At 39.1% G+C, this 19,944-nt stretch overlaps 1 protein-coding gene across 2 annotated transcripts in view; it reads left to right on the forward strand.

Moving 5' to 3' along the window:
* Positions 1 to 13,237: 13,237 nt before the first annotated feature.
* Positions 13,238 to 19,944, forward strand: part of FBXO9 (F-box protein 9) — a 30,640-nt gene continuing 23,933 nt past the window's right edge. The window contains exons 1-2 of one of the 2 annotated variants that reach the window (XR_012478579.1): positions 13,238 to 13,469; positions 19,080 to 19,166. Coding sequence is in view for 1 of the 2 variants with exons in the window: in XM_074237204.1 (XP_074093305.1) it covers positions 13,467 to 13,469; positions 19,080 to 19,166 (90 nt within the window). In the remaining variant the exon portion in view is untranslated. The remainder of the gene's footprint in view (positions 13,470 to 19,079; positions 19,167 to 19,944) is intronic. The other variant, XM_074237204.1, reaches the window with a different exon arrangement.

Raw genomic sequence — 19,944 nt, forward strand, 5'->3', positions numbered from 1 at the left:
GAGGACTAGTACCTTGGTATGAGGACTGCTGAGTTCTTTTCAGGGCTGCTTTCCACCTTTGATGTCCACCTGAGCCAAGTAACTCTCAACTGTGGCTCCAAGAAGCTGTAGCATGCACAGCAACCACACCCTGGTAAACCCTCTCTGCAGGTGGGCTAAATCAGGGACAGAGTCTGAAACTCATTGGTGAATAGTGGGGGTGTTTACCCCAAGCATGCAAAGTCTTCTACTGGTGGAATGGGTAGAGGAAAACAATTTGCTCCAATGGCCATGGAACCAGCTGAGGCAGGTGTTGTGGATGCTTAGAGTTTTTTAAGACACCAAAGATATCAGTCATCCACTGCATCTAGAGCCATCACTTTTTGTCTTGACTGTCTTACTATCCTGGATCATGATTACTTTGGAACAGAAAGTGAGGCAGATGACATTGTTTAGCTCTAATTCACTTAAATCCAATTTATACATGCAATAAAAGGCATCACTTATAACCTTCTTCAAAGTCCCATGGGGATAAGCAAGTGATGAAGCACAGGTGTGAATATACTGGGAGCTGCAGTCACAAGCCTGCACACAGGTAGCCCAGGCCATAGGGTTGTTTCCCCACTAGAAACATCAGTGAGATTCAGCAGCTGCAGATGACTGAGCAGCTCTTTTAAGGTTCACACCAGTTATAGCCTGAAAAGATGCCCTAAAAATTGTTTGTTACTCCACCCTGGTCTGATTCCTGCAGCAGGTGGGGATCCCACCATGTGGTCAAGAGACAAAAAAAAGTCTACAAAAACTTCTTCAAAGAAGATTCCACTTACCATAGGTGCATGGAATGTGGATGTACACACTTACATACAACACAAGATCCAATAGATCTGAAAAACAAACAGCTCTTGTTGCAAGAGAACTCAGCAGGTATGATAGCCAAATAGCAGTCCTGAGTGAAGCAAGGCTGGCAAATGAAGGCCAGTTTACTGAAGTCAGAGTTGTATACATGTTTTTCTGGAGTGGTTGCAGGGAACGAAGTGAAGCTGGGATACGTTTTGCAATCAAAACTAATCTAGTCAACATTCTTGAATACCTACCAAAAATAGGCTCATGACAATGAGATTGCCACTTCCAGGAAAACGCCAAGCTACGATCATCAGTGCCTATGTTCCCACCATGACGAACACTCATGAAATTAAGGAAAAATTTAATGAATCCCTGGAGACTGTTATCATCAATGTACCAAAAGAGGACAAGTGTATAATTCTGGGTGACTTGGATGCTGGTGTAGACTCAGAATACCAGACATGGCAGGGAGTCCTTGGGAGGAATGGAGTTGGAAACAGTAATAGCAATGGTCACCTACTACTGAAGACTTGTGCATCTCATGACCTCATCACAAAAACTGTCTTCTGCTTACCTAAATGCAACACTTCCTAGATGTACCCTTATGGCAAACATTGGCATCTAATAGACTATGTGATTGTAGGGAAAAGAGACAGATAGGATGTGAGTATAACAAAGGCAATGTTTGGTGCAGAGTGCTGGAGTGATCACAGACTCATCATCTCTCTAAGCTAAATCTTCACATTTAACCAAAGTGGCATCCCCAAAGCAAAATGAATATTAGAAGAATTAATGTCACAAGATTTGAGTGTCTCTCTGAGTGGGAACAGTTTGTTGCTAACTTCAAGGGAAAACTGAGCCAACACACAGTTGGCCACAGTGGAGCAGAAAAAGAGTGGGCAGCTTTCAGAGAGCTGGTGTATAACACTGCCTTTGCTCATCTGGCAAACACCAAGAACATTCACAAACACCAAGACTGGTTTGATGAAAATGAGGAGGAAATGCAGAAACTGCTAAATGAAAAAACAAGAACTCCACAGGGTTTACCAGCAGGATAGTTCATCCATTTCTAAGAAGGCAGCATTTAATTCCATCAAAAGTAAAGTAGAAGTGAAACTTAGAGAGATGCAGGACTTTTGCTTCAGTAAGAAGACAGATGAAATTCAATTTTATGCTGACAGTAATATACCAAACTGCTTTTATGATGCCCTGAGGGCTATTTATGGGCCAAAGACATATGATGCATCTCAACTATTCAGTGCTGATGCATCCACATTGATTAATGATAGGGACATGATCCTGGAGAGATGGGTTGAACACTTCCATAGTGTTTTTAACAGACTATCACCAATAAATGTAGAAGCCATTGACCATTTACCTCAAATTAAAGTCAATCAGTCCCTAGCTGAAGTTCCAACTAAAGAAAAGGTTTTTGAATGTGATTAGTCTCTTTTCAAGTAGCAAAGCACCTGGCGCTGAGATCCATTGCTCATCCAAAAACTGACTGAAATTTTCCAGGTTATGTGGCATGAAGAGCTTATTCCCCAAGAATTCATGGTTGCCTCCATTGTCCATCTCTATAAAGGTAAAGGGAATAGATTGTCCTGTGACAATCACAGGGGTATTTCTCTTTTAGTCATTGCTGGGAAGATTCTTGCCAGAGTCAGTATATAACATTTGTAGAGCTGACCAAGGTCTTCAATAGCATCAGTTGTGAGGGTTTGTGAAAAATTATGTCAAAATTTGGTTGCCAAAGGAAGTTCATCAGTCTCATTTTGGTCTGATAAGCCACAGTTGGACACACTGTAATTTGTCTCAAACATAACAATGTCATTTTGGTCTTCTTTGATGATGAAGGACAATAACCATCAAAGTGTATGTTTTATTTATACAAGGGTACTATAATTTATTTATCTATTTATTTATTTTTTTATTAAAGATATTTGAGTTTTACAATTTCCCCCCAGTCTTACTTTCCTCCCCCACCCCACCCCCACAGAAAGCAATCTGTTAGTCTTTACTTTGTTTCCATGTTGTACATTAAAAGGATACTATAGTTTAAAATAATCTAAACTATCCATTTTACAATTCAATAATGCTCTCATTTTAAAATATGGTTTAAGGTCTGATATTACTAGATCTGACCCAAATGGACATTGGTACTAATTTTTTTTTTTAACTCAGTAAGATAACTTTTTAGTGATGGCATTTTTTGGGGGGATGGCATTACATAAAAAAATCAGGTAAAATTGTCATTTTTTTATCATATTGGCTTACCTATAAATACTACTTCAATTATTTAGATCTTGGCTTATTTGTATAAAATATGTTCATATATTTTTTAGTTATAAACATAAAATTATATTATTTAAAAATATAAACATACAAAATTATGTTTGTTTTAGCAATTCTGTCAGGTATTTATACTGATATATCTATGAAACAATAGACAGTATTGTCTAAAACAATACTGAATAGTATGGTTGACATATAGTGTAGTTTCCCTATTTTTCTCTTTTGATTAAATCTATTTTAGCTTAAGTCTTGTTCTGAGATCATGATTACTACCTCTGCTTTTACATAACAAATTCTACTCCTTAGTTTTCTATTTTTGTGTGTATCTCTCATTTTTATAGTTTTCCTGAAAGCAATATATTGTTGAATTCAAATTTTTAATCTGCTGTCAGTTTCTACCATATAAATTCTTCCCACCCACATTCCAAATAATTATCTTTCCTTACTGTCCTCACCTATTCCTATCACTCCTCTGCTTTACTTCTATGCACCACCTTATCCTCCTATCCCTTAAACTCTCCATCCTTCCTCATCTTCTCCCTCCACTTTGTCCCCTACTTTCTTTAGAAGACTTTTATATGTACATATGCATATATGTTGTTCCCTCTTTAACCCATTCCCAATGAGTAAGGTTCTTCTCTATTGGCTTCATTTGTGTGAGATAATTGCTCTGTTTTATCTCTCCCTAAACTAGAATATACCCCATTGTACTCAGCTCAGTTCAAGTCTTTCTTTCACACTACTCAAATAAAAATCAATCATAAAAAAACTGATATTCTCATGTATAAAAAAGTAAACAGTTTGACCGTTTTGTGTCCCTTCTAATTGGTCCTTAATGTTTACTTTATATTTCTCTTGAATGAATGAAAATAGTCATTTTTAAAAAATAATGATTGAAGGAAATGCCAAATTTAAGTTAGGTAGGGGATAATGAAAATATGTATTTTTTCTCATCCATTCATGGAATCATTGAAATCTATCTGAAGAGAAGGTTCTTCATGGGTTCCATGTTAAGAACCCTGGGTTATGGAAGATCAGACAAAAAAAGGGGACAAGAAGAGAAGAGATAATGGGGAAGATCATTTTGCCTTGAAGATTTGTCAGCTAACAAGACTGATTTTCTTTATATAATTCTTAGACTGCAATCTGTTTAAAAAACAAACAAGCAACTTCATTTGAAAATTGAGGGTGGGGGGGCAGCTAGGTGGCGCAGTGGATAGAGAACTGGCCCTGGAGTCAGGAGTACCTGAGTTCAAATCTGACTTCAGACACTTAATAATTACCTAGCTGTGTGGCCTTGGGCAAGCCACTTAACCCCATTTGCCTTGAAAAAAAAGAAAATTGAGGGTGGGTAAGAAAGAGGAAGGCTACTTCATGGTCAAAGAGAGAAAAAATTCACAAATAGAGCTTTTCTCCATTTTTCTTGATCCCAATTAACTTTTCCAACATAATTTATATAGTACATCCCAACATCCACTTTCTCATTGAGGTCTGAATAACAATTGGTGGCAAGTGTCTGTTGGGGAATCGTAATTGGTATTTCAGGAGAAGAGAAAACAGCAGTCCACAGAACCTTCTTCCTCGATCCACTTTTGCTTTGTTGAAGGGTTAGGCCTAACCAACCACATTTAGAAAAACAAAGCAGATGAAAAAATATTATAGTCCCCAGAGTATAGTTGTATCAAACATCTATTTGGATATACACTAGAGGAGAGGAACACAGGGCAGCATAGCTACACTGGAACAAACCAGCCCCAGCAATCCAGGATCAGAGAGTGGGGCAACTGGGGCAGTGGCGGGGGTGGCAATTTCCAGACCTCTCAGCCCAGAGACTTCTAAGGAAAACATGGAAGGTATGCAGGAAAAGTCTGCCACACCAGGGTAAGAGTAGACCACAGTTCAGTGTAGGCCTCAACAGGGAAAATCTGACCCCAGAGGATTAGAAGCAATCCTTCAGAGCCACGGAATCAGCAGAGGCAGCTGCTTCTGGAGCTCTTGGTCCGCAGACCATAAGATAGTCAGAAGGAGACATCTCTTTGTTATCACTGAGGCAGGAATGAGTTGTAGACCTGGGCATCACACAAGCAAAACAGACCTGACTTTTGCAGGGGAATAAAGGACCTTCCTCACACAGTTTTGAGGGCAGAAAGGAATGATTGTGGTCACCTACGGACCAGAGCACAGGCCAGGAGGGTAGGGGGAAAGCTCTTCCTAGATCATACCATCTTGGAAGATATAAAAATTTGCAGGTTTCTAGAGGTATATCTGAAAACATATGCACAAAACCCCAGAAGCTTGGGCCATCCTGGAAGCAGAGTCCTACCTTAACATAGAGATAAAATCAAGTCAATGACTGGGGAAATGAGCAAAGAACAGCAAAAAAAAAATCTGACCCAAGAAAGTTATTATGGTGATTAGAATGATCACAATACTTACTCAGAAGAAAACAAAATCAAATATCCAAAGCCTTTTAGAAAAATATGAATTAGTCTCAGGTCATGGAAGAGTTCGAAAAGGATTTTGAAGAAGGGAGGTAGAAGAAAAATTGGGAAGAGAAATGAAAGTGAGATGGGAAAATCCTGAATACTGAGTCAGCAGCTTAGAAAGGAGATACAGATAAAAAAAAAGGGGGACAAGAGGAGAAGAGATCTTAAAAGAGATCTTAAAAACCAGACTGGGTCAAATGGAAAAAAACAAAAAAAATGAGGAAAAGAATGCCTTAAAAAGCAGAAATGGAAAAGGAGATGTAAAAACTCACTGAAGAAAATAATCCCTTAAAATATAGAACTGAGGGGCCTCTAGGTTGTATAGTGGATAAAGCAACAGCCCTAGAGTCAGGAGTACCTGGGTTCAAATCCAGTCTCAGATACTTAATAATTACCTAGCTGTGTGGCCTTGGGCAAGCCACTTAACCCCACTTGCCTTACAAAAACCTAAAAAATAAAATAAAATAAAATAAAATATAGAACTGAGCAAAGAGAAACTGATGACATTGTGAGTAGTCAAGAAATAAGAAAACAGAACCAAAAAATAAGGAAAAACTAGAGGAAAATGTGAAATGTCTCATTGTAAAAACAACAGACCTGGAAAATAGATCCAGGAGAAGTAATTTAAAAATTCTTGTACTACCTGAAAGCCATGATAAAAAAAAAGGACCTAGATATTTCTTTCAAGAAATTATCAAGGAAAACTGTCTTGATATTCTAGAAGCAGAGGGTAAAATAGAAATTGAAAGAATCCACCTGAATGAGATCCTAAAATGAAAATTCCCAGGAATATTATAGCCAAGTTTCAGAGCTCCCAGATCAAGAAGAAAATATTGCAAACAGTCTGAAAGAAACAATTCAATTATCAAGGAGCTATAGCTAGGATAATACAAAATTTAGCAGCTTCTACATTAAGGGATTGTGGGACTTGGAATATGATATTCTAGAAGGCAAATGAACTTGGATTGTAACCAAGAATCAATTATTCCTCACATCAAAAGAAATCAGGGATTTTCCCATAGCCCTTTAAAAAGCCATATTTTTTAAAATTTGTCTGTTTTTTTAAAAAAGATTTTATTTTGAGTTTTACAATTTTCCCCCTAATCTTACTCCCCTCCCACCCCCCACAGAAGACAATTTGCCAGTCTTTACATTATTTCCATGGTATACATTGATCTAAATTGAATGTGATGAGAGAGAAATCATTTCCTTAAGGAAGAAACATAAAGCAAAAGAGATAGCACGATCAGACAATAAGATATCAGGTTTTTCCCCCTAAATTAAAGGTAATAGTCCTTGGTCTTTGTTGAAACTCCACAGTTCTTTCTCTGGATACAGATGGTATTCTCCATTGCAGACAGCCCCAAATTGTCCCTAATTGTTGTACTGATGGAATGAGCAAGTCCATCAAGGTTGATCATCACCCCCATGTTGCTGTTAGGATGTACAATGTTTTCCTTGTTCTGCTCATCTCACTCAGCATCAGTTCATGCAAATCCCTCCAGGCTTCCCTGAATTCCCATCCCTCCTGGTTTCTAATAGAACAATAGTGTTCCATGATATACATATACCACAGTTTGCTAAGCCATTCCCCAATTGAAGGACATTTACTTGACTTCTAATTCTTTGCCACCACAAACAGGGCTGCTATGAATATTTTGGTACAAGTGATGTTTTTACCCTTTTTCATCATCTCTTCAGGGGGTAGACCCAGTAGTGGTATTGCTGGATCAAAGGGTATGCACATTTTTGTTGCCCTTTGGGCATAGTTCCAGACTGCTCTCCAGAAAGGTTGGATGAGTTCACAGCTCCACCAACAATGTAATAGTGTCCCAGATTTCCCACAACCCTTCCAACAATGATCATTGTCCTTTCAGGTCGTATTGGCCAGTCTGAGAGGTGTGAGATGGCACCTCAGAGTTGCTTTAATTTGCATTTCTCTAATAAGTAATGATTTAGAGCAATTTTTCATATGACTATGGATTGCTTTGATCTCCTCATCTGTAAATTGTCTTTGCATATCCTTTGACCATGTGTCAATTGGGGAATGGAAAAAGCTATATTTTTAACATAGTTTCCTGTGGATGATATATGATTTTTTAAGCACAGAACATCAAAATTTGGAAGAAGTAAAATTATGGATAACCGAAAGGGTAAATGGAAAGATCATAATGGGCATAAGTGGACTGTGACATGTTATAAACCACGATTTCCATAATGACACTATTAACATAAATGACATAATTAAAGAAATGGGTGCAGAAAATGAAGGAAGTCAGTCACATATTAAGAAATAATAGACTACAGCTCCTAGGGCTGATATGTAGTGCTTTTTAGGAAGATACCTGGGTAACCTTGAAATTCTGAATAGCCTTTCTGGTACATCTTCTATGAAAAATTGAGAGACCATGGACAAGAATTTCACAGAGAGATAACACAAAAGGGGTTTGATCCCAATCACCATACCATCAAAACAGAGATTCACCAAATTATTATGCAGTGTCTCAAGAAGCATAGATCAGCAAGTTTTTATTAAGTGTTTGTTTATTTTGTGCCCAAACTGTTCTAGACAATGGGGATTCAGGAACAAAACTGAAACCATCTTGTCAAGCTCAGAGATCTAATAGGGGGAGAAAAGATACAGATATGATATTGGTAGATTCAAAATAAGTTTACAAGGTGATTTTGGTCAGAGGCAGGAAATTAAGGAGTAATTTCATGTAGACAGTAGTATTTGAGCTGAATTTTGAAGGAAAATAAGGATTCTAAGAGAGAGGGAAGGAAGAAGGAAGTGCATGGAGAGTGGGCAGCTCATGCAAATGTGTGGGGTGCTTATGTTGCGGTCTATTGGGGAAAATGTAGAGTACATGAAGCGAGTAATGTGTAATAAGGCCAGAAAGATAGATTATGAAGAGACTTGCATGCCAATTAGTTTAGATGAGTGATGGGAGGTGGTGGTGGTGATGGTGGTAAAAGTTGTTGTTCATACCTATCTGACTCCATGGACTTTTGTCCATGGGATTTTCTTGGCAAAGATAATAGAATAGTTTGCCACTCTTCTTTTTTCATTATTGCCTTCATTTTATAGATGAAAAAGGTGGGGCAGGTAGGGGTTAAGTGATTTTTCCCAAGATCATATAGCTAGTAAGTGTCTGAGGCTGGGTTTGAATTGGTGGTGGTGGCAAAAGGCAGTTACCAGAGAGTCAAAGGAGTTTATTAAGTAGAAGAGTTAACATGGTCAGAACTGTGTTTTAGGAAAATCATTTTAGTAGCTGTATGGAGAATAGATTGCAATAGGAGTGAAACCCAAGTAAGGGAAATCAATTAGGAGACCTCCAAATGGATACTATTCTGTTACATTTACTATGTGCCAGACACTGTGCTAAATAAAAGTTTACATCATAAGCAAATTGGAGGAGCAAGGAAGAAATTACCTTTCAGATACATGCATATGGGAAGAATTCATCACCAAACAAGGGCTAGAAAAAAATTAGAGAAGATAAAATAGATAATTTTGGTTAAATGAAATTTTAAAAATTACAAATGCAATGCAGCTAAAATTAGAAGGAAACAATTAAATGGAGGGGGAGGGAATCTGAGGCAAATTTCCAAAATATATAAAGATTTGAGTCAAATTTGTAGGGCTAAGAGTCATTTCTCTATTAATAAATGGTCAAAGGATATTAACAGGCAGTTCTAAAGGGAAGAGATCCAAAAGATCTATAGTCATATGAAAAAATACTCCCTATCACTATTAGAGAAATACAAATACAAGTACCTTAAATATTCTACCTCACAAACATCAGATAGACATAGATATCAAAAAAAAAAGAAAAATGACAAATGTTGGATGTGGGGAAAACTAATCCATTAATACTATGTAGGTGAAGTTATGAACAGTCCAGTCATTCTGGGAAGCACTTTAGAACTATGTTTCAACCACTGGAAAAAATTTAAAACAATGCTCCAAAAATTAGTAAACTGAGCATGTCCTTTGACCCAATCATCTCACTACTAAGACTATATACCCAAAAACATCAAAGAAGAAAAATATAGCAGCCTTTTAAAAAAAATAGTGGCAAAGAACTAGAAACTAAAGGGCATATCCATCAGTTGGAGAGTGGCTTGAACAAGTTGTGGCAATGTGAATACAAGGGAATATCATCATGCCGAATGAAACAAAGGGGATGCCTTTGGAGAAATCTGGGTAAATTTACATAAACCAATGCAGATGAAAGTAAGCACAAGGAAAACTTTACACTAAATAACATTGTTAAAACAACTTTGAAAGACTGAAGAATTCAGATCAACCATAATTCTAGAGGATTGATGATGAAAAAAAATTCTAACCTCTGACATTGAGGTGATGAACCAAATATGCAGAATAACCTTTTCTTTTTTGACATGGTAAATATGGGAAATCTATTTTGCCTGACTATGTATATTTATTACAAGGGTTTTATTTTCTTTTTTTCTCCTGTGGGAGAGGAAGTGGTAAAAATTAATTCAAAATAAAATAGCAACAGAAAAGGCTATACCGATATCTTGAGAGATAATAAGAGTCTGAACTGAGGTGGTGATTGATGAGTGTAGAGCAGAGATGTCAAATTTATGCCTTACAGGCTATATTTGCCAGAATCAGACTAAAGTGTAATTGAGAAATTTTAACTAGAGTTAAATAAAAATATGTTAAAAGATAAAGATATTAGTTTGTGGTATTCTAAGTCAATATACAGCCTAATATCCAGTTTTATTTGAGTGTGACACCACTGGTATAAGGAAAAGGATAAATACAAGAGATGCTGTAAAAGCAGAAATGACAAGATTTAACAATTTACTGGATATGAGAGTTAAGCAAGAGGGAGAAGTTGGGGATGATATGGATATTTTGGACTCAAAAAATTAGAAAGATAGAGGTGTCCTTGACAGAAATAAAGTTCAGAAGGGATAATTTGGGATAAAAGATGAGTTCTGTTTTAAGATATGCTGAGTTTGAAATGCTCATAGGACATCCAGTTTGAAATATCTCAAAAGTTATGTGGACTGAGTGCAGGAAAGAGATTGTGACTGAAAATTTAGAAATGGTAGTAATCATCTGCATAGAGATGATAATTAGATGAGGTGGAGCTATACCAAGTACAGAAAGAGAATAGAAGAGATCCAAAGTTAGAGGGTTGGAACACATCAACTGTTGAAGGGTATGTTTATGATCCAAGAAAGAAAAGTAAGGAGAAAATTAGAAAGGGAGATAACCAAGAGGGAACAATGTTATAAAAGCCCAAAGAGGAACCACTATCAAAAAATTGCAGAGGGGTCAAGAAGGGTAAAGACTGAAAGTAATTAGACTTGGTAATTAAGAAATCTGGTAATTTTGGAGATACTAGTTTTAGTTGAATGATGATTTGGGAAGTCAGATTGTAGAGGCTTGAGAAGAATGAAAGGAGACAAAGGAAAAGTGTAGACTTCTTTTTATAGTAAGTTAGCTTTAAAAGGAAAAGCAAAGGGAGATGATGTAGAGATCAGTGAAGATTTCTTTTAAAAAAAGATTTGAGTTTTGCAATTTTTCCCCCTTATTTCCCTCCCCCCCACCCCCCACAGAAGGCAATTTGCCAGTCTTTACATTGTTTCCATGGTATACATTGATACAAATTGAGTTTGATGAGAGAGAAATCACATCCTTAAGGAAGAAACAAAGTATAAGAGATAGCAGGATCAGACAATAAGATATCAGTTTTTCCCCCCCCTGAATTTAAGGTAATAGTCCTTGGTCTTTGTTCAAACTCCACAGTTGTTTCTCTGGATACAGATGGCATTCTCCATTGCAGGCAGCCCCAAATTTTCCCTGATCCTTGCACTGATGGAATGAGCAAGTCCATCAAGGTAGATCATTGCCCCCATGTTGCTGTTAGGGTGTATTGTGTTCTGGTTCTGCTCATCTCACTCAGCATCAGTTCATGCAAATCCCTCCAGGTTTCCCTGAAATCCCATCCCTCCTGGTTTCTAATAGAACAAGAGTGTTCCATGACATACATATACCACAGTTTGCTAAGCCATCCCCCAATTGAAGGTTAATTTCTAGTTCTTTGCCACCACAAACAGGGCTGCTATATTTTTGTACAAGTGATGTTTTTATACTTTTTCATCATTAGTGAAGATTTCTTAAGGAGAATGAAATGTTTCAGGTTCAGTTTGAAGAATAGTTTGATATTCTTGTTGAAGAGTTACTATAAAATAAAATCATGTATAGATTCAGAGGTGGGAGGGACCTTAGAAATCAAATCCAATCACTTCATTTTATGAGAAAACTGAGGCTTAGGGGGATTCATATATAGGTGGGCTGTTAGGGGTTGGGTTATTAAAATTGGAGTTGAACAAATTAGCTTCTCAAATCATTGTGATAAAAACCTTAAAATTTATATATTGAATATATTTTTATTTTTGTGTTAGAGTACTTAAGAGTTAGGAAGACCCGAGTTCAAATCTCACTTTTGACACACAGCTGTATGTTTTCAGCCAAGTTAGGGAACCTTTTCTGGGTCTTAAAGTTTATCATCTGAAAAAAAATCAGAAACTCATTTTTCAGTGTGGTGGCAAAGCTCAAACGCAATATTTTACAGACTTTAAATAATTATTCAAAACCCAGCGCAGGGACTCCATCCACCAAAACAGATAATAGATTAATAGAGAATACCTGAGGGTAAGGAGTTTGCTCAAGATCACATAGCTACTTAAGTGTAACCTAAAAGCCTTGCAAATGTCTTCTGCTCTTCACAACAAGCATATGTGGTGAGTGCTATCGTTCCCCTATTTTACAGATGAGGAAACTAAGACTCAATGAAAGGAAAGGCCCAGGGTCCGGGTAAGAAAATGTGGTCTTTTGTTACTCCAGGCCCACGATTCTATCCACTGTGCCAGGCTGTGTCCAAGGGATCGTTTAATTGTGTATTCTTCTTCTTAAATCAGTTGATATCTTCTTCAGGCTGTAGCCGACGCTGTGACCAGCTTCCCTTGCCAGCCTGCCTGTGAAATCCACCTCGGCACGGAGTCGTTCCCCGTGCCCCTGCCTCAACCTACCGAAAGCACCTTGCGCCTCCTCGGTGCCGCCCTAAACGTGCACGTGCTGCTCCTCCATCCAACTGAAGCTCCCTCAAAGTGGACGGTGCTGGTTATCTAGTGTGCCGAGCACTGTGCCCGGCCCTTTGGGGGGTCCCGGCTGCCGGCCCGACCGCGTGCCCGGGATCCAGACTTTGTGCCCGCTGCGAGGCCCGCCTGCAGGCGCCGGGCACCCGGGCTCTGGCGTCAGCCCGCCCGGGGCCCGGGAGCCCAGGCGCGCTCCGCCCGCCCCTGCCCCCGCCGCTGCCCCCGGGCGCCCGGCCGCGGCCGCCGCCTCGCGGGGGTCGAGCCGGAGGGAGGCGGGGAAGAGTCGGGCCGGCCGTTCTGGGCATGCTCAGACCGCCCGTGCAGGCAGCCCGGGAGCGGAGCCGCGACCGCGAGCTGGCCCGCCTGCCCGACGCCGCGCCTCCCCGCGTGGGCCCCGCCGAGCCTCGGCCGGTCGCGGGCGCCCCCCCGGCCGGTCCCCGCCGCCCGCCCGGCCGCCCGGCCGCCCCGGCCCCGGCCCGCCCCGGCCCGGCCGGCCGCGCTCCGGCCCCCCGCTCCGCAAAGATGGCTGCCGTCCGCCGGGCCCGCAGTCACTGCCGCTGCCTGCTGCGTTTCTCCGACCGAGAACTCTGCTAGGCCGGGCGGCCGGGGGAGAGAGGAGAGACCGAGCCGCGCCACCGCGCCCCTGGCCGGGAGAGGGGCCGGGCCCGCCCGCCGCGGGGAGCCAGCCCCCCGCCGCCGCCGCCGCCGCCGCCGCAGCCCAGCATGGTAAAGGAGCCGGGGCGGGGGGCGTGCGGGGGGCGCCGAACCTCCCTTCCCCACGCGGCCCCCGGGGGGCGGGGGGGCAGGCGCGCCAGGCGGCCCCGCACCCGGCCCCGCGCCCGCTCCCTCTGCGTCCCCCCCCCCCCGTCAGTCCACAAACACTCGTGGAGGGGAAGCGCCGGCCGCTGTCGGGCGCCTGGTCCTTGCCGTGGGCCCTATGGGACGGGGGAGGAAACTGAGGCAGGCCCCGACGCTCTCCGCGCTGCCCAGGTGACGGGTGGTCTCCCTCCTCTCCCCCTCCCCCGGCTGTCACCAGTTAGAGCCGTTGGAGAGCATCCCCCCCCCACGAATCCCCAAATAAAGGGCCAGAACTCACGGGGAAAGTTCGCCCGTGGGAGCATTTTAGAGAGAAACTTTCTAGAGATCAGGGAGAATGTTCAGTCCCTTCTCCAGCTCGCCAGGCATGCTCCGCCTTTTTTATTTTCTTCTTTTTGGAGTCAGGGATTTTAGGAAACGATCAGACTGCTATTAGCAGGGATTATTCCGAAAAGAACAATTACCTTAGGTGCGTTGCTTTAGTGGAAAATAGAGAGCCCCAAATCTCCCCACCTCCCCACATCAGATAAGGGTGTATCTTCCAGAATTCTCTTTGACAACTCTGAGTGAAATTGAGCTCTTGGGAGATTCTCCACGAGTAAATAGTGAAATGACAAAGGAATTTGCTCGGTACTGAATGTGGTCAGTCACATAGAAATTGTGGATTAAAACTGGAACAGGGCAGGAAGCCCCCCACCCGTGGGTAGGAAGATAGGGTGCCCTATTCTTGGTGATAGCCTTATTGAGTTTTGTGGGAAATTTTATGGGCAAGAAAGAGCCCAACCTGGGGGCCTGGGCTGTGACCTTCTTGAAGCTAGGTTTCAGGAGCTTGACAGCTGGGAATCCTTTGGTACTGCAGCCTGCTTGGACATGGAGTCTCCCATCTATGCAGTCAACTTTCATAGAGTCATAGGGTTCGGAGCTGAAAGGGAGCCTGGAGAGCTAGAACAGGTGTCCTTAACCTTTTTTCTAAGTCATGTTCTCTTTTAATAGTCTGGTGAAACTTAGGAATTGAATTCTCAGTATAATATTTTCATATGTAAAATACCATGCATAGAATTACAAAGGAAACCAATTATGTTGAAATAGTTACTGAAATATTTTTTTTTAAAAACAAGTTCTTGGACCCTCGATTTAAGAACTCCTGATCTAGACCAGTCCCTTTATTTTATAGATGAGTAAACTGAGGGGCCAGAAGTGTGAAAGATATCTCTTTGGTACCAAATAAATTACCATTATAAGTAGCCAAGGAATGGATCTAAATAAGTTTTTTGGACCTGCCTACTTTGCCTCTCTTTTTTCCTATTTCTCCTAATAGAGCAAGAAAAAATATTTTGACTTGCTGTATGTGAATAATGGACTCCTATACCTGTAAATTTAAATTATTTCTATGATTTTCACATATTATTTCTTATTGTTTCAATTAGTTTGGAAATAGTGGGAATAAATAGTTTGGGAATAGAATTAGATTGCAAAATTTTCAAAGTGGCCTGCCTTCCCCAAGTCTTTTCTTTTAGGGAAGGATCTTGGGAGAACAGCAGGTATATTCAAAAGAAAGACAATATGAAAGTTAAATCCAGTATTGTCAAGATACCATTAAGCCTTGGGGTTCCTTGAGTTACTCAGTTTTGTGTTGCAGCTACTGTCTATATTATTTGAGGGTTATGGAGCAGAGTATTGAAGCAGAAGTTAGAAGAATGGGAATTGAGGATAGATGGCTATTAGAACTTACCAGACTTGATTATGGTGTGAAGGAGGGATTCAGATCAGGCTTAAAGTGTTCTCTTTTTGAGTCTTTCCAGAGTAAGACCCTTCTTGACCTTAATCTAGTGTCTAAATGAAATTGAGTACCAATGTCTCATGAAAACTTTCTAACTTCTCTCTTTCTCCTCATGCCGCATTTTATTTTTTTCTTTCTTTGAAAACTAAAAAATTAAACTTGCTTCTAAACTTGGGACATGATTCCCAGGATCAAAACAAATTTGTTAACCCTGATTTGTTTTTTTAACTTCATAACAATTTAACATTGGGTGAACATTCCCTTTTTCATAATTATTTTTTCTGAAAGTTCTTGAAAGTCTTAGCTAAAGAGTTAAATGTTTGCTATGTTAGTGATAAACTAAAGTTTGGCCACTGAAGATAAGAGAGAAAGCAAGAAGTCTTCTATAAATGTTAATTTGTAACATAGTGCTACAGGTTGAGAAAACTGTACTTTACAAAAAAAGTAGTGAAAATGTATGACTATGCAAAATTATTTTCTTTGCATTTTCTAAGTTATTATAAAGAAACTCAAATCCAACTAAATGTACCAGCATCTTACTGTCTTTAGAACATTACATTAAACTTCACTTGTGTATTTGTTCTTGCTAACTATAAAAGGAAGATACAAGGTAATTTCCTTGGTTGCCACAATTTCTATGTGACTGACCACATTCAGTATTGAGAAAATTCCTTTTTCATTTCACCGCTCACTTGTGGAGAATCTCCCAAGAGCTCAATTTTACTCAGTTGTGAAAGAAAATTCTGGAAGATACATCCTTATCTGATGTGGGGGAGGGGAATTGGGGATCTCTTTTTCACTAAGGCAACACACATAAGGTAATTGTTCTTTTTAGAATAATCCCTGATAATAGCAGTCTGATTGTTTCTCACCTGAAGCAAATATGATATAGGAAAACCTGGATTGAAAAATAAAATAAGTGGTAGTTAAATTGAACAAATTGTCACTTCACAAAGTAAGTTTCTATAGCCTCATTAAGAAATTATTTGCTAAATATATTTGAAAAATAATCCAGTTGGTAGAAATTAGAATCACACATATTTTTAGCAATATGCCCTTATGGAAAATATGCAAATTATGGAATAATTGATTTATGTAATTATTTGAAGTTTTATAGGGTGTTTTAGTGCAACAATTCCTTGTGCCAGGCAATTCAAATATTTACATTTTACAGTTGTAGAATTTGAGTCTTAGGGAGATTGTGACTTGTCTATAAACAAACACCTAATAAAGTGACAGAGTCAGGATATGAACACAGGTATCCTTACTCCTTATTCCAGCAACTAAATACTTTTTTTTATTATATAAATATTTTGTTTTCCAATTACTACAATAGTAGTTTCTACTTATGATTTTTTTCAAAGTTTTTGAATTTTACAATCCCCCCCCAGAAGGCAATCTTAATAATCTTTACATTGTTTCCATGATATGCATTGGTCAAATTGAAGATGTTGAGAGAGAAAACATATTCTTGAGGAAGAAATAAAAGTATGTACTATATAATTTTGCTATCTCTAATAAGACAACTTTTTTAAAAATTGGAGGTAATAATCTTTGGTTCTTGTTTAAACTTCACTGTTCTTTCTCAGGATACAGATGGTATTCTCTGTTGTAGATATCCTAAAATTGTCCCTGATTATTGCACTGATGGAAGGAGCAAGTCCATTAAGATTGATCATCACCCCCAGCAACCAAATTCTTGCATGAAGTATTAATTTGCTGATTCTCAGACCAAAGTAACTCAAACAAAGAAATACACTACTTAATCAACTTGGTCACCCCTTTTTTTAAATATATATCTACTGAGAACAAAACTGAGACATACTATTTTCTGAGCCTAATTCTTTGGAGTAACTCATGGAGAATTTGTCTAAAGGTCAGGAACTATTTTATTTTCATGAAACACTACCAGTAATTTAAAAAAAATTTAAGGCTTTTCTGCATCCTTGACACTAATTCTGTCTTGTTTCTACTTCAGCTGGACTTAAAACCTTGTGTTCTGATCCCCTGCTATTGTAATTTGTACAATACACTATAAAGTATTCCCTGTTAGGTATACCTTAATGAACTAAATAAAACAAACCAACTAAAGACACTTCTTTTCATCCTGTTTGAAACCAAAAGGCATGCTTTCTCTCTCCCTTTCCTTCTCTTCCACATTCTCATTCATTCTCTCTCTCTCTCTCTCTCTCTCTCTCTCTCTCTCTCTCTCTCTCTCCCCCCCCCCACCTCCCTCTCTTCCTCCCCCTCTCTCCCTCCATTTTTACTTTTTGTTTCAAAGGATAGCCTTTTAATTTAGGGGCAGGAAAGGAGATTTATTTGGAAATTAAAGTTGGTTATGTAAAAATAGAAGCTTTCTCAAAATAAGAAATTGGTAGTTCACAGCAGTATTTAATGAAGGAAAAGGTTTTACATTTCTCATCAGCTTGCATTCTTTGTATGAAGATACTTTTTTTAAAAAATTTAAATCCTTTGAAAAGTAGAACAACTGAAAATAAAGTTTAAAAAATAAGATTATAATTAAAAGCAATATGTTTACCTTCAATAGCAATTTCTGTGTAGAAAGTACCTTGGCTACTAGAGAACTTCAGATGGAAGTCATGGAAGAAAGAAGAAATTCAAAGCACTACTTGCTAACAACATGGTGAAAAGTATGGTGGTAGAGGAGATAGAAACGATTGCTGAAAATGAGTTCATGGAATTAATGATGATGCATTAATCCTCAAAATCCTTGTTCCTTATGAGCATGGTCTAATAATTAACAGTGTCAGACACTGTGCTGATACTGTTGATATAAAGACACAATCAGACAATTCCTTAGTCAAGGTCTTCCAGGGTCCTTACCTTCTATTAGGGTAAGCTGATATATGTTTTTTAGTGACAGGGTTAAGGGCATGTACCTTTGATTTAATTGAAGTGGGATTTCAGATTAGGAAGCTTCATTGGCTGATGCAAGGGGACACTTTCTCCAAAATTTCTACTCATAGAAGATTGCCTAGAGCTTGAGAGATTGTGACTTGCTTAGGGTTACATGGGTGAGGTGGAACTGAAATTCAGATTTTTTTAGACCATACTGGTTTGGGGCATATATAAACATATGCAAAAGAAATGTGAGGTAATTGGGGGCCAGGGAGAAGAGGCAATAGCAGCAGCTGGTGAGATCAGGAACATCTTCATGTAGAAAGTGGTGAGTGAAGAAAATAAGGATTCAGAATATATTATATGTGGAATAACAGGAAGACCAGTTTGATTGGAAGACAATATGACAGGGGAAAAATGTATAATTTACTAAAATATAAGAATTACTATAAAACTATAAAAAACTATAATAATAATAATTATAATGGTTAACATTTATATTGCTATTTAAGCTCTCCAAAATGCTTTTACCTTTATTGCTCAATTTTTTTAGATTTTTTTTCAAGGCAATGGGGTTAAGTAGCTTACCCAAGGCCACATGGCTAAGTATCTGAGGTTGGATTTGAACTCAGGTACTCCTGACTCCAAGGCCGGTGCTCTATCCACTGCGCCACCTAGCGGCCCCTTTATTGCTCATTTTGAAGAGCTCTGAAGAGCTTTAAATACTCAGAGGAGTTTGAACAGAAAGTCACACGTTGACTATATGAAAATGAGTATGTTATTGCAGTTGAACTGGGATTGATTCTTGTGAAATTATTTTCACAAGAATGCCCCATACATGTTATGATCAGATTTTTATTTGAAACATGTTTTCCTCTCAGGCAGAAGCTGAAGAAGATGATTGTTGCTCTGATACTAAAAGAGCTGAAGATGATGAAAATTCAAGTCCTGAAGAAGCTAACCTGCAGGTAGTATGTCATTCATTCATTGGTTCCATGTAGCAAAATTAAGTACCTACTTTCATGCTAAGCACTGAACAGTTACAAAGATGACTAAGGTACGATACTTGTCAAGGAGTTTATAATTCTGTTACCATTCCTTTTTACATTGTGCACTTAGTTTTTGTTTCATTGTCTTGGGGGGAAAAAGTATCACAAAAGTATCACAAAATCTTAAATGTTGCAAGAAACTTTGAGATGATCAACTTCAGCTACTTGATTTTATAGATGATTAGTTTGAGGTCTCTATAAATAATATGAAATGACTTGATCATAATTCTGAAAACTTGGTGCTCACATTTGCAGTGAGGTTTCCTTAATTTTTTTAAAATTGCAAATTTTAAAAATTACAGCATATAGGGCAGCTAGGTGACGCAGTGGATAGAGCACCGGCCCTGGAGTCAGGAGTACCTGAGTTCAAATTCAGCCTCAGACACTTAATAATTACCTAGCTGTGTGGCCTTGGGCAAGCCACTTAACCCCATTGCCTTGCAAAAAAAAAATACACAGCATAGCTTGTATTTTGGATCCCCTCCTCCCCGTGTTAATAAGAGTCACTATGATATAGCTTTATATCTACACACTCTAAAAAACTTTTAACGAGGGAAAAATTCTGATCATCCCAAAGAATTTTTACCACTACTTCTGTTGTCAGAGAGATGTTGACTGATGTTTATGAATATCAGAAGACTTCCATTAAGTGGTAGTATTTTGTAAGTTATTTTTTACAAATCTAATTACAATTTTG

This window comes from Macrotis lagotis, chromosome 5 (genome assembly GCF_037893015.1).
Source record: "Macrotis lagotis isolate mMagLag1 chromosome 5, bilby.v1.9.chrom.fasta, whole genome shotgun sequence".
Taxonomy (NCBI): Eukaryota; Metazoa; Chordata; class Mammalia; order Peramelemorphia; family Peramelidae; genus Macrotis; species Macrotis lagotis.